We start from the raw sequence: 13,195 nt of genomic DNA on the forward strand, positions 1-13,195 counted from the left end.
ATTGAAGTTCTGCCTTTTTATCTTAATATCTATTGTAATATGTTGTCTACTTACTTAATGTTTATAGAACAGCTACACTTCTTACTCACGTTACCAGCAAGTGTGCAGCAGAGCATTAAATTAAAGGATGAATAATTAACAAATTGATGGATCTGAGAAAATAGCCAGAGCTTTTTATTCATCTTACTAAAATAAATCTCTTCACAGGGCTTTGAATTCATAGCTGAGAACAGTTTCAAGCATACTGCTACATATAAGTTCTTACCAAAGTCCTTGAGTACTTTTATACTGCAATGATCTCATTGTAGATATGTCAGAGGCAAGTCTTCAAATGGTATTTCCCAGCAGATTTTTATTTAAAAAATTAAAATAGCTATGTAATTTCCATTATGAAAGTAACATATATCCATACTGTAAAGATTTTTTTTCTCCTCCTCCTTCTCCCCAAAGTCCCCCAGTACATAGCTGTATATTCTAGTTGTGAGTGCCTCTGGTTGTGCTGTGTGGGACACTGCCTCAGCATGGCCTGATGAGTGCCATGTCTGCGCCATGTCGGCGCCCAGGATCCGAATCAGCGAAACCCTGGGCCGCCCAAGCGGAGTGCGCCAACTTAACCACTTGGCCACGGGACCGGCCCCTTTAAAGATTTTTTAAAGACTACATAAAAACTCAACTATAAGCCATCCAGCCTATTGACTTTTTAATACATACCATTCAGTACTATTTTTATCTATCCATATATCTATATACATATGTTAAAAGCAGATTTTTTTGTATATGAGAAAACTATTTTAATGTTGTAGATAGAATCAGTTTAGATTTTGTAACAAAGGAAAATGGCTGTGGCAGATTAGAATATAAACTGTACAGTAACTAGGAAAATAAGTCCATATTAACTGTGAAGGAAAAAAAATGAAGATAATCTGTAAAGAAATGATTAAATTCAATCTGTGTAATGATTTGAGTCAGGAAAAAGAATAAGAACAATATAAAGACCTATTTTTTTTTTATAAACTCACCAGAAAATTATCTGGGAGGCTAAGCTGTGAAATTACTTGTAGATGAGACTCTGCAACACAGTGAAGTGGTTCTGTTTTTTTCCTCCCTGAACATGAAAATTATGCTGTTTTTTTCATAATAAAAGAAATTGTGAAAAAAAATTCAGAAAGTAGAAACTCAAAAGAAGAAAATCACTCATAATTCAATAGACAATAAAATTATATATCATTACAGACTTTTTATAATGTAATTTTCACAAAATTAGAATATTATGAATGCCTCTTTGTAACTTTTTGCTGTTGCACAATATTTTGTGAACATCTCTCATGCCGGTACATACAATTCTACATAATATTTAATGGCTCAATAGTATTCTGTTTTAGAATGTACGCTAGTTTACTTAAACAGTCCCCTGTTTAGGTTGTAATCCAGTTTTAGCTGTTCTTTGTAATACTATGATGGATATTCTCATAAATACCTTGCAAACGTTTCTGATTATTTTCTTAGGATAAACATGATTGGGTCAAAGAGTTCATGCATTTTTAATCTGTTTGCCAAACTGCTCACCAGAAAGGAATAACAAATTTCTTGTTGCATCCAAGATAGCTTAGGCCCCATTTCTGTGCTATATTGCGCTGTTAGTGTGACTTAAGTAAATACACAGGCCACAGCACTGAATTTGCATTATGAGTGAGTTTCTTATGTATTAGAGTTCTGTGTATTAGAGGAGTTGTGTTGAGTCTGCCAGTGGGCCAAAGTTTCCATTCCCAACTTGGATTGCGTAGTATTCATTTTGAAAAGCGGTACTCTCCAGCCAACAGTTAACTGTGACACTGTGGGTATGCATTGGTACTTTGCTATTTATGGGACTTGGTCATAGGGCGTGATCCTTTCTCATCTTAGATGAGTGACCGAGGAGGTGGTGTTCCTTTGAGGAAGATTGACAGACTCTTCAACTACATGTACTCAACCGCACCCCGGCCTCGTGTGGAGACATCCCGAGCAGTGCCCCTGGTATGTGATCAAGAGATAATGAAGTATGTTTTTGTGAACTGCCAAAAATATATCAGTTACCAAATAAATCAGTTAAACCCTTGTGTAGGGTACACCACAAGGAAGAAGGGAAACTATTAGAAAAAAACACTTTCCTCTTTTCTTTTGATTGAAAAGAACACAGGACAGAGAGTGTCGTTTTAGTGTCTCGTTGCCAAGCTTGATAGTGATATGCCAGAGGTTTTCACCTGGTAAACCACATCTGACACGCTGTTTCTAATGTGAAGGTTAAATTACCGGTTTTACTAGTATTTGGTCAACACTGATTTAATCTTTAGTTTTGATTTTTTTTTTTTTCCTCCGGTACTTGTAATTAGAAAGAGCTCATGTTCTAGACCCAGAAATAAGACCAGAATTCTGATCAGTTTAATCCCCAACCTGGAAATGGCTCAAATTATAATTGTTTTGATGTTAATTTTTATTCATCTTAGTCACCTATTTTCAAGTTTAATAAGGTTAGCTTTTGAATTGACTCTATCCTTGTCCAGCTCTCAGCAAAGCTCTTTGCCAAATCTCTGACCAGTAATTCTGGAAGAACTATTCTTCCAGGCTTTAAACTTCTCTGGCAGGTACATTGGAGTTATGCCATAACATGATGAGATACAATATAGGGTAAATCTATTTTAGACTCTGTCTGGGAAGTTACTGGAAGGACTTTATTCTAATAGTTTTATGTGTTAACACAGCACAAATTCTGTAGCTACACCTGTAATATAGTTCATGGCTTACAAACTTTTAAAATGATTGCTCCAGTGATGTGCTTCTCAAATGGAGCTTTGTGGCTCCCAGGGTAGGCGTCTGTGTGCCAAGAGACGTACAAGGCCCAATAATAAACATGAGCGTCTTCTCAGATTCTGATTTTACTCTGAGAAGTAAGGGGAGAGAAGGGATAAACCGCTTTTGTAGTAGACAAATACTGTGGCATTTTTGTGGAGAGTGGCATAGCGTCTTCGTCCAGGCTGGACCTCGGTCTCTCTGGTTCCATTCCTGACTCCACCACATCCTAGCTGTGTAGCTTTGGGAAAATTATTATTATTATTTTTCACTATTTTATTTTTCCTTTTTCTCCCCAAAGCGCTCCAGTATATAGTTGTGTATTTTTAGTTGTGGGTCCTTCTAGTTGTGGCATGTGAGATGCTGCCTCAGCATGGCTTGATGAGTGGTGTCGTGTCCGTGGATCCGAACCAGAGAAACCTTGGGCCACCAAAGTGGAGTGTGAGAACTTAACCACTCCACCTCGGGGCCAGCCCCTGGGAAAATTATTGACATTTTAATACCACAGTTTCCCCAACTTTAGAAATCAGGTTATTGTGATGATTAAATGTGTTGCTAAGGATGCAAATTTTATGTGAATTTTTAAGAAAACAGGAGGCTTGACATGGCACAGGCTCCCCTATATACCTACACAGGCTTGCCAAGGGTAAGACAGTTGTTCAGCCTGCACAGAACCCCTTTCCTAATGTCATGACCACTTTGTAAGTGGACCCAGTAAGCAGGCACTGGGACAGCTGGAGAAAGGCTGCTTGATATCCACAGGAGTGATCCCTTGTCTACCCAATTACTGAGAGCTTCTTCCACGTGGATGCCTTCTGGTGGGCATTTGCATGGACGGAATATCTTCACACTGTGAGCCCATGCAGAGAGGACCATCTGCATCCCTCTCTTCCAGAGCTCCCTCTCATCAGTTATCTGTTTTGTTCTTTGCAAGTCCCTGACTCCAAGCCAGCGTGTTTGCCCTGCCCTTGAGTCCCTGTAGGGTACCACCTCAAGTTCTGCCCACTGGTAGGAGTTTCCTTCACTCCTGTCTTTCAGGCCCACCCCTGAGAGAGGTTACAGTGAAAGGACATCCACTTTTAGCTGGTGCTGGTGCACTGTAGATCCATCAGTGGGCCAAGCCCATCCTGGTTTTATTCTCTTAAACTATCTATAGGGGATGTCCCATGAGTCCATAGGTGTGGTTAAGGGAGAAGCAGTATTAGAGCAGGTCAGGCACCGTGGGATCCCGCGCCACCTGCTTGTGCAGTTTTCTTGGGGCTATTTCTGGAACCAAATAATGTATCAGTCAGGGTCCCAAAAGCAAGGAGAGAGCTCACTCAAATTATGGTAATTGAAGGAAAGCTTATTTACAAAAATAGAAGTAGGGATAGTGCAGGAATCCAAGGCTAGCAGCAGTAGAGCTGTCCCTACCCTGAATCAAAGGGAAAAGGAGGAGAACTTAGCAGAACCCAGAAGAAGGGAAAATGGCGGAGCAGCTGCTTACTCTCAAGGGGCCCAGCCTGCCCAAGGGAAGGAAGAGGGGGAATGAATACCCTGATCTGACCCCCTCTGAACTCCTCCTGGATTCTCCATTGGCCGGACTCGCTGAGGCAGAGGGCATGGAACCCAGTGACGCCATCCTTTCAGGTCAGCCTCCCAGGGCAGGGAGAATTGTGGAGAATGGAGGGTTGATTAGGAGGGGCAAACAGAAACTCTGGTTAGAAAAGTCAAGTAATAAATGATGGAAGTGAGTAAAGCCAGAGCCTGGATTTGTTAATGGCACTCTGAATCCTGAAACCGTGTAAGCTCTTAACTAAAGCGTTATGTGGAATGTCATCGAACACCTGACTTGGTGATAAAAACTGTATGCTTATCCAAATGTTTTGCTTTGCGTTAAAAATTCTAGGATTTATCCAGGTAAGAAGGCCATTCTAGATACTAGGAACGGGATGAACAAAGACTCCCGAGTGAAAAATAACATGATATGTTTGAGGAACTTAAGAGCAGGAGATTTAGTTCAGCTGGACTGGGAAGTGGGAGGCAGAGACCTGATCTTATTGGGTCTTGAAAGCTCTTTTTAGAAGCTTGGATTTTTTATCTCAAGGCAACAAATGGGTTGGGGATGCTGCGGGGTGGGGTCGTGGTGATATGCTTTGAAGATTTTTAAGTAGGGAAGTGGCCTGTCAGAATTAAGAAAGTAGACCTATTATGGATCTCTCCAGGTTCAGAACACGGGCTAGAAATTCATGGTATGAAGTAATGAGATATATCTCTTAAGCTGCAACAAGGCGTTTTCTACTCTTGCTCTTAAAAGAGAGCACATATTTTTTTTTTTATTGAGTTATTGATAGGTTACAATCTTGTGAAATTTCAATTGTACATTAATGTTTGTCAGTCATGTTGTAGGTGCACCACTTCACCCTTTGTGCCCACCCCCCACCCCACCTTTCCCCTGGTATCCACTAAACTGTTCTTGGTCCATAGTTTTAAATTCCTCATATGAGTGGAGTCATACACAGATTATCTTTCTCTTGCTGGCTTATTTCACTTAACATAATTCTCTCAAGGTCCATCCATGTTATTGCAAATAGAATGATTTGTTCTGTTTTGCAGCTGAGTAGTATTCCATTGTATATATATACCACATCTTCTTTATCCATTCGTCTGTTGATGGGCACTTAGGTTGCTTCCACATCTTGGCTATTGTAAGCAGTGCTGCAATAAACATTGGGGTGCACAGGACTTTTGGGATTGCTGACTTCAGGCTCTTTGGATAAATACCCAGTAGTGGGATGGCTGGATCGTATGGTAGTTCTATTTTTAATTTTTTGAGGAATCTCCATACTGTTATCCATAGTGGCTGCACCAGTTTGCATTCCCACCAGCAGTGTATGAGGGTTCCTTTTTCTCCGCAACCTCTCCAACATTTGTTGCTATTAGTTTTAGATATTTTTGTCATTCTAACGGGTGTAAGGTGATATCTTAGTGTAGTTTTGATTTGCATTTCCCTGATGATCAGCGATGATGAGCATCTTTTCGTGTGCCTATTGGCCATCAGTATATCTTCTTTGGAGAAATGTCTGTTCATGTCTCCAGCCCATTTTTTGATTGGGTTGTTTGATGTTTTGTGATTGAGTTGCGAGAGTTCTTTATATGTTAAGGATATTAAGCCTTTGTCAGATATATGACTTGCAAATATTTTTTCCCAGTTAGTGGGTTGTTTTTTTGTTTCAATCCTGTTTTAATTTGCCTTGAAGAAGCTCTTTAATCTGATGAAGTCCCATTTGTTTATTCTTTCTATTGTTTCCCTTCTCTGAGAAGGCATGGTGTCCGAAAAGATCCTTTTAATACTGATGTCAAAGAGTGTACTGCCTACGTTTTCTTCCAGAAGCCTTATGGTTTCAGGTCTCACCTTTAGGTCTTTAATCCATTTTGAGTTTATTTTGGTGAATGGTGAAAAAGAATGGTCAATTTTCATTCTTTTACATGTGGCTTTCCAGTTTTCCCAGCACCATTTGTTGAAAAGACTTTCTTTTCTCCATTGTATGCCCTCAGCTCCTTTGTCAAAGATAAGCTGTCCATAGATGGAGAGCACATATTTTATATGATATTCCCAAAAGCAGTATTGGGTTACTCTAGGACAGTGAAGAACAGCAACATGTTTTTTCCAGAGCCCCACAAGTCACTTTATAGAAATAAGAAGAATGAGGAGTCTTAAATGACCCAAGGGGAGTCATCTAATGTATTACCCAACTAGGCTTCAGCTTGATCATTAGTGATACTTGGGTATTAATGGATCTCTTCGAGGCAGGCTCTGATAGCCCTGGGATACTCAGGAGCATTTATTTTAATTAGAAAAGTATGTCAGTGTCTGGCTTTCTGAATAGAATTTCATTTTTCTCATCAAACAGGCTGGTTTTGGTTATGGATTGCCCATATCACGACTTTATGCACAATACTTCCAAGGAGACCTCAAGCTGTATTCCCTAGAGGGTTATGGGACGGATGCAGTGATCTACATTAAGGTAATAACTCCAGTCTTCTTGATTTACTGACACCTCATTTATGATAAGAAAAGATGCCAATATTTAGCTGTAATGACATTTTCTCTACCTCATGCTATTAAAATATAAGAATAAGGTTTTTTATATAGGATCTCGATCTATTTTGCCAAATAATCTCCTTGACTATGGGAAAAGAAACACTCTTATCTGTAATGATCAGGACCATGATAGTTAATAGAAAAAAATCAGGTTGAAGTGGAGCATCATCCAAAGTTATATATTTTACAAATTTAATTTTAACATAAAACACGTGAATGGACATTGATCTACCAATCTTTTGATGTACTGCCAAGGCCCTTTCTTTGTATTTGGGTCTGCAGGTTGAAGGTTCAGTTGTCTTTCTTGGAAAAGCTGTACTTACAATGCATTGTTTTGGTTTCTTTAAACAACCAACCAACCAAGTGCGTAATCCTTTTTGATTTTTCTGCAGTCCTTTACAGATGTTTTCTGACTCTGATTTGACAGCAATTTTTATGTAACTTGCTTTCATGAGTCTTTCTAAAGCATTCATCTTCATTTTCAGAAAACCCCCCTTTTCTTGTGGAGCAATACATGATTTTGTAGTTAGAATTACAGTTGTAAGTGTATAGACAGATTTGGGAACAAGCGTAGGTGACTCTTGGTATGCATGTAGCTCACCTGGTGGGAGCAGAAGCACTGAGCTGCTGGTCTGGGACAGTCCACGTGTTTCTGCAGAGATCAGTATATTTTGCAGGGATGGAAAGCACTGGGCACCATAATCCACCAGGCAGAGGACTGGTAGCACCTATTTAGTGACTCTAGTTTCTTGTTCTGTCCACTAGATGGCACCTACTTTATAGGAAATGCTGAAGATTTTATATTGGAAAAATTTGTCTGAAAAGGTTAAATTCTTTCAAGATAATAGTTACTTTTCTTTTTTTAATCCATCTCAATTATGAGGAACTTAAAAAGGGCGACATGAAGGCAATATTTTTGTCACCAAATTTAACATTTTTGATCCACATAATTGACCAAGGGATTCTGGTAGTTCTGACATATTTAAAGAGAATATATAAGTGAAAGATTTTTAGTTCCATTTTGGAAAAAACAGAAGATAGGAAGTCTTAAAGAATCATTAAAATCATCAACATCAAAGATCTTCCTTATCATTATTGGAATGAAATTTCCAGTTCAATATTTTCTACATCTTGGGAAATACCTTTAGGTTGAAATCCTACTGAAATATCGTAACTGAAGAAGATAATGAGGAACATAGTTGCTGTCAGGTTCCAGTGCTTTTCAGGAAGCTGAAAGAGAACAGTGAATGAAAGGTAATGGAATTGGGAACCTGAAATGATGCATGATGCAGAGATGACATATGCTGTCACTGAAATTGGTGGCTCTAGTGGCAGAAGGAGAAGACACAGCTCAAACCCAGGGCCAAGAATTGTTCAAGCAAAAGTCAAGATGCCTTGGACATAGTTGTATATTTACTGATAATAATATTGTTATGATGACTTTTTTTTAAAGTACAATGACTATACTGAAAAAATAGCATTTCTTCTAATGAATAATTAAAATAGACTTCATTAAATGATTGTGCAATTACATCTATTAAGGTACATATATCAGTTCTTATGCTTTTATACTTAACTGGCTTTTTCAATTAATGAACTTGTGGCTTGTGCTTTGTAAGAGGTGTCTGTTAGACCTGTGTAATCTTGCAGTCCAGCAGCTGGCAGGCTGGCTGGAGAAGTACTGCAAGCTAGAAAGTCTTGCTTGCATGCCAGGCAAGCATGTCAACATGCACACCAAGCCGTGCTGTAGACTTAGTAAGTAAACTGTTTCAAATATGTGCACTATTTTAAATTGTAGGTAGATGGTGTTCTGATTAATAAAATACAAATCCAATAAAGTATTGTTTAATTTGTAGTAATCTTTTTGCCATTGTATATTTCCCCAGATAATGAAATGTAAAAACATGCCAGACTTGGGTCCTTCTTTCTCTTTCAGGCGCTGTCCACAGAATCAGTAGAAAGACTCCCTGTGTATAACAAAGCTGCCTGGAAGCATTACAACGCCAACCACGAGGCTGACGACTGGTGCGTCCCCAGCAGAGAACCGAAGGACATGACAACGTTCCGTAGCGCCTAGATAGACTTGGGACACCTGCAAAATCCAGATGCAGCTTTTGTATTAAATTTGGAAGAGATTTGGTGTTCAGAACTACCTTATACCAAATACTTCACCTGTTGTTTTCACAATTAACTTTTTGGGTAGAATAAATGGATAATGAATTCCGTTTATGCCTGTTAAACCTCCTAAGGGATGAAACTGTACCTATTTTACACTTATATTTTCACAGTTAATTGAAGATATTTTTAAACAACCATAGTTTTGGTCAACTTTCCTCTTTATGGTAGACTTCGGAAGCGTTGAAGTTTTTGGGTTTCTATGGGAAGCTGTGTGTTTTTAAAAAATACTTCACGTTTATGTCTGCTAGAACATTTTCTTAGTAATACTGATTAGCTATTTAGCCATCTTTCGTTTTTTTGGAGGAGTTCTGCCATCCTTTATTTGGTAATGATAACTAATAAGATGATCTTCATTACCAGCGACTAACTGCAAGTAAAGCAGAAGGCAGTTGTCCTGTAAGTGTGGAACCTTTCAGCATCTACATGCATTGTCTTCACTCGGAAGTTAGTTTATCATTTTTTAATATTATTGCAAAGAATTGTAATGACTGGTTCCCCATGGAGCTAAGCCAAGATCCTGCGCAATCTTCTTTGAATGTACTTGTGATTAATGCAAGGGGGAATTTTTATACTAAACCCAGCACTGCTACAGTCCTAGAAAGGGATTTGAGGGCAAAGCAGTGAGTCCGAAGACCTGAGCTATTGATTGTTAGGGTTACTTGGGGGAGATTTTGAGAAACAGAGTTTTTCTGGGTCCTACTCCAGACGTACAGAATCAGACTCTTTATGGCTGGAGCCCAGGAATCTCACTTTTTAAAACGCTTCCGTGGTGAACCTGATGCCTCGCCGATGGAGGAAACGAGTCTTGTAAAGGGCATAATGATACCACATTCACTGAAATAACAGAGAGGTCTTTAGGTTTTGGTTTTCACCTATTGAAAGGTCAGACTTCTAGACTCCAGGAGATACAAACTGAATCTCAGGCCTGGTGCAGTTAGAAGCAGGAGGCAAACTGACACAGGAGGATAGTCAGGCAACCAAAGGCTCAGAATCACAAATGTGCAAGTGTTGACAAAGAACTTATATTTTATAAAAAATACCTAGACTTTATTATCAGGAAAAAATCAACTTGGGTTTGTCACAACAATCCTTTACATTTGTATGGTAATTTGTAGTTTACCAGTACTTTGGTATATCATGATAACTCTGTTGGGCTTTAAAATAGAGAGATCTAGAGCAGGTGGTATCATCATCATTTTGAGATTCAGAACGTGGCCCAGAGTGGCACAGAATTGGAGTCAGGGCCCAAGCTGTGTCTGCCGATCCCTGCGTCAGCCGCCAGGACTGGGAGACCGTGAAGTGAGGCGACCATGTTGTTAGCCATACCTCCTCTTCTTTTTAGGCGACAGGGAAATACATTCAAAATAAATTTTAAAGTAAGATTTTAAATGTTTAAAGGACAGCTTTACTACTTAAATGGGGAATTTTATTTATCTGGAAAATACTTTGAGTTGAAACACCTCATTCTCAAAAGGATTACGTCAGCTTAACAATTCTACGTACATTTGTAAGTTGGAAGGGATGTCAAAGGGCAGTTAGTCCAGGCTCCTCACCTGAGAGATGACGATCCCGGAACTCCGAGTGTGTGGTTCGCCCAGGGGTTTAGCTGATTTGACCAAATGGTGGAAAAAGAAATCTTTCACCTAACCTGTTGTTCCTTAATATGGGTGTTGTGAAAAACAATAGGATATGCTAGTGGATGACTTCTATTAGTTTCCTACAATTTTGTTGGTTTAAAACTTTTCTTATAATGATGAAATATTTTAGAATCCTTTGAATCAAAGTATTGACTTTCTTTCCTAAATGAGACTTTTGTACGATTGACATAAACTTGATGTTTTTACTTTGAAACACTTCCCCCCAAAAATTAAAGTTTTTCCTTCTTTATTTAAGAGCTAAGAAATGGTATTTTCAAAGGAAAAGGACAATATTTTCCTTTAGCTTCTTTTTAAGGTATAACAGCCTTTTCACTTTGTTATTTTGATAATGGACAGAAAATTACGTACAAAAATATTTGGAGGGTAGCTGTTTCGTAGTTGGCTTTAAATCATTGTGCTACCTGAAAAGTTTTTAGATTCTTCAGCTGTTTTGTCCACCAGCATTTAATGTGATGCCATGTAGATAAAAATACATACTGAAGGATAAGAAGTGGATGCTAAGTGATCTTTATAAATTTTTATAAAATTTAATGAATGTGCTAACATTTTTTAGGAAGAATCACAAAAATATTCTACCCTATGCTTAAAATACTGGTTGGCTTTAGATGTCTTCGTACTCAGCAGCAATCACTTTCTTGCACTGTGAAGTTTTACATGAAGATGTTGAAGTGGAAGTCTACCATATTATTTTATAAAGTGTTTTGTGTAAGGCAATAAACTGAAAACATGGATCAACTCTTATTTTGAAAATGAATTGGGTCAATTTAGGTTTTTAAAAATATAATTATGTTTTTTAAATAAAAGTCTCTTCTCTCATCAAGGGTCAGCCTTTCGTAAACATTCAGAAAGTCGTGCCTGGGTGGCTCCTGGTAATTCTCACTGTCTTCAGTAGAGGAAACGGTTGGAACTTTCCAATGTGCATATTCTAGTAGAGAAAGCAAGAGGTAAAGTGTGTATGGTTTGGGTTATCCTAGAGTTTCTTATCTGAATATCCACAGATGACTGACTTATTGCGTCAATGAAGATCTTCTGTTGTGTGATTTTTGAAAGGTTATGTTAATGTACTCTTCAAATAACTTTTCACAGTATAAGTAATGGTAGGAAAGTTCTTAATTTAACCAGCATGACCCTCTGTTCGTACCAGTTGAAAGTCAGAACTAAACTCCTCTAGTCAAAGATAGATTCCTATCCTAGTCTTGGTTGATGGGATATGAGCATAATTTCCCTTCATTGTTAAAGCTGACAAGTTCCATAACAGAACTCCATAGGTAAAGAAGTGGGGAAACAAACACTAACATTATGGTCCCTTTGTGGCCGTGTGGGTGGCTAATCACAGAGGAAGCCAAAACAGTCAACCTGTTTCAGTTTATGTCTTCAATTTCTGTGACATAAATGTGACGTTTTAACAGATGGGTAATCAGGATTGAGTTAGCTGGTTTGCAAATGTGGCTTTTCCTGGAGGAACTTTTCATCGTATACGATTAACTTCTGGCCCCAATAATTTATTTTCTTACAGTCAAGCCCAATGCACTTGAAAGAATACTATAATTAATGCAGTATGAAGGATTTTATGTCTGTCAAAAAAGAACTGGTTTGCTTAGTTCTCGCATTCGTAAACTATTGTACCTTTTGTTCTGTTTACATGTTTGGAAAGAACTAGACAGTCTACTGCCCACTTTTTTGCTAGTCTTCACATTTCTTTAGCAATCGCTAACCATAGGCTTTTAACAGCAAAAGATAAGATTGCCAGGTTTTTTTTTAAATTTACAACATGAAATTTAATATGTGCTTAAACAGTGCTTGTCACATAGTAGACACAATATAGATGTATATTGTTATTATGACTATTATTAACACTTTCCTCACTGGATCAAAATTAGTAAATAGTCCTACTGTAGTAAAAAAAAAAAAAAAGAGTTCTTCAGAACTGAGGTGGTGTTTGAGTGGAGTTTGGAATGTGTTTCTAGGTCCCTTCGTTCTGGTGCAGGACTGCTAGTTTTTGCTGCAAAAGCTCTTATTTATGTTGGGTAATAGTGATAGCTATCTTTTACCTTGTTATGTTAGAGATTTTTGAGCAAAAATACACAATTTTCATTTCAGTAAGATAAACCAGAGAAACTTCCATTTGAGTGTTGTACTCATTCAGGAGTTATTTCCTGAAAGTCCAGGAGGGCACTTCATGCAGTTGTCACCTAGAATATTGTCAGAAATTTTGTGGTTTTGAATTGAAATGTTGACATCTGTTTATAATAAAAATTCCTTTAGGAAACAGTTTATAAGGCCAGCACATTTTAAAGTTTAACTTAAATATAAAAAGCCACAGTGATCTGACCATGGGTTTAGACTTAGATGTCTTCCATTATGGGATTCAAAATGTAACAGTTATACTGTTAGAGTACTGTATGAAAATATCTAATTATTTGTCCAAAACCTTCATTCAAAAATGGAG

At 38.1% G+C, this 13,195-nt stretch overlaps 1 protein-coding gene across 1 annotated transcript in view; it reads left to right on the forward strand.

The window, feature by feature from the left end:
- PDK1 (pyruvate dehydrogenase kinase 1) overlaps positions 1-11,487 on the forward strand; it is a 31,403-nt gene extending 19,916 nt beyond the window's left edge. The window contains exons 9-11 of the mRNA XM_046658561.1: positions 1,903-2,013; positions 6,720-6,833; positions 8,847-11,487. Coding sequence (XP_046514517.1) covers positions 1,903-2,013; positions 6,720-6,833; positions 8,847-8,987 — 366 coding nt within the window. The 3' untranslated portion in view covers positions 8,988-11,487. The remainder of the gene's footprint in view (positions 1-1,902; positions 2,014-6,719; positions 6,834-8,846) is intronic.
- The last annotated feature ends 1,708 nt before the right edge of the window (positions 11,488-13,195 follow it).

The sequence above is a fragment of the Equus quagga genome, chromosome 4 (assembly GCF_021613505.1).
Source record: "Equus quagga isolate Etosha38 chromosome 4, UCLA_HA_Equagga_1.0, whole genome shotgun sequence".
Taxonomy (NCBI): domain Eukaryota; kingdom Metazoa; phylum Chordata; class Mammalia; order Perissodactyla; family Equidae; genus Equus; species Equus quagga.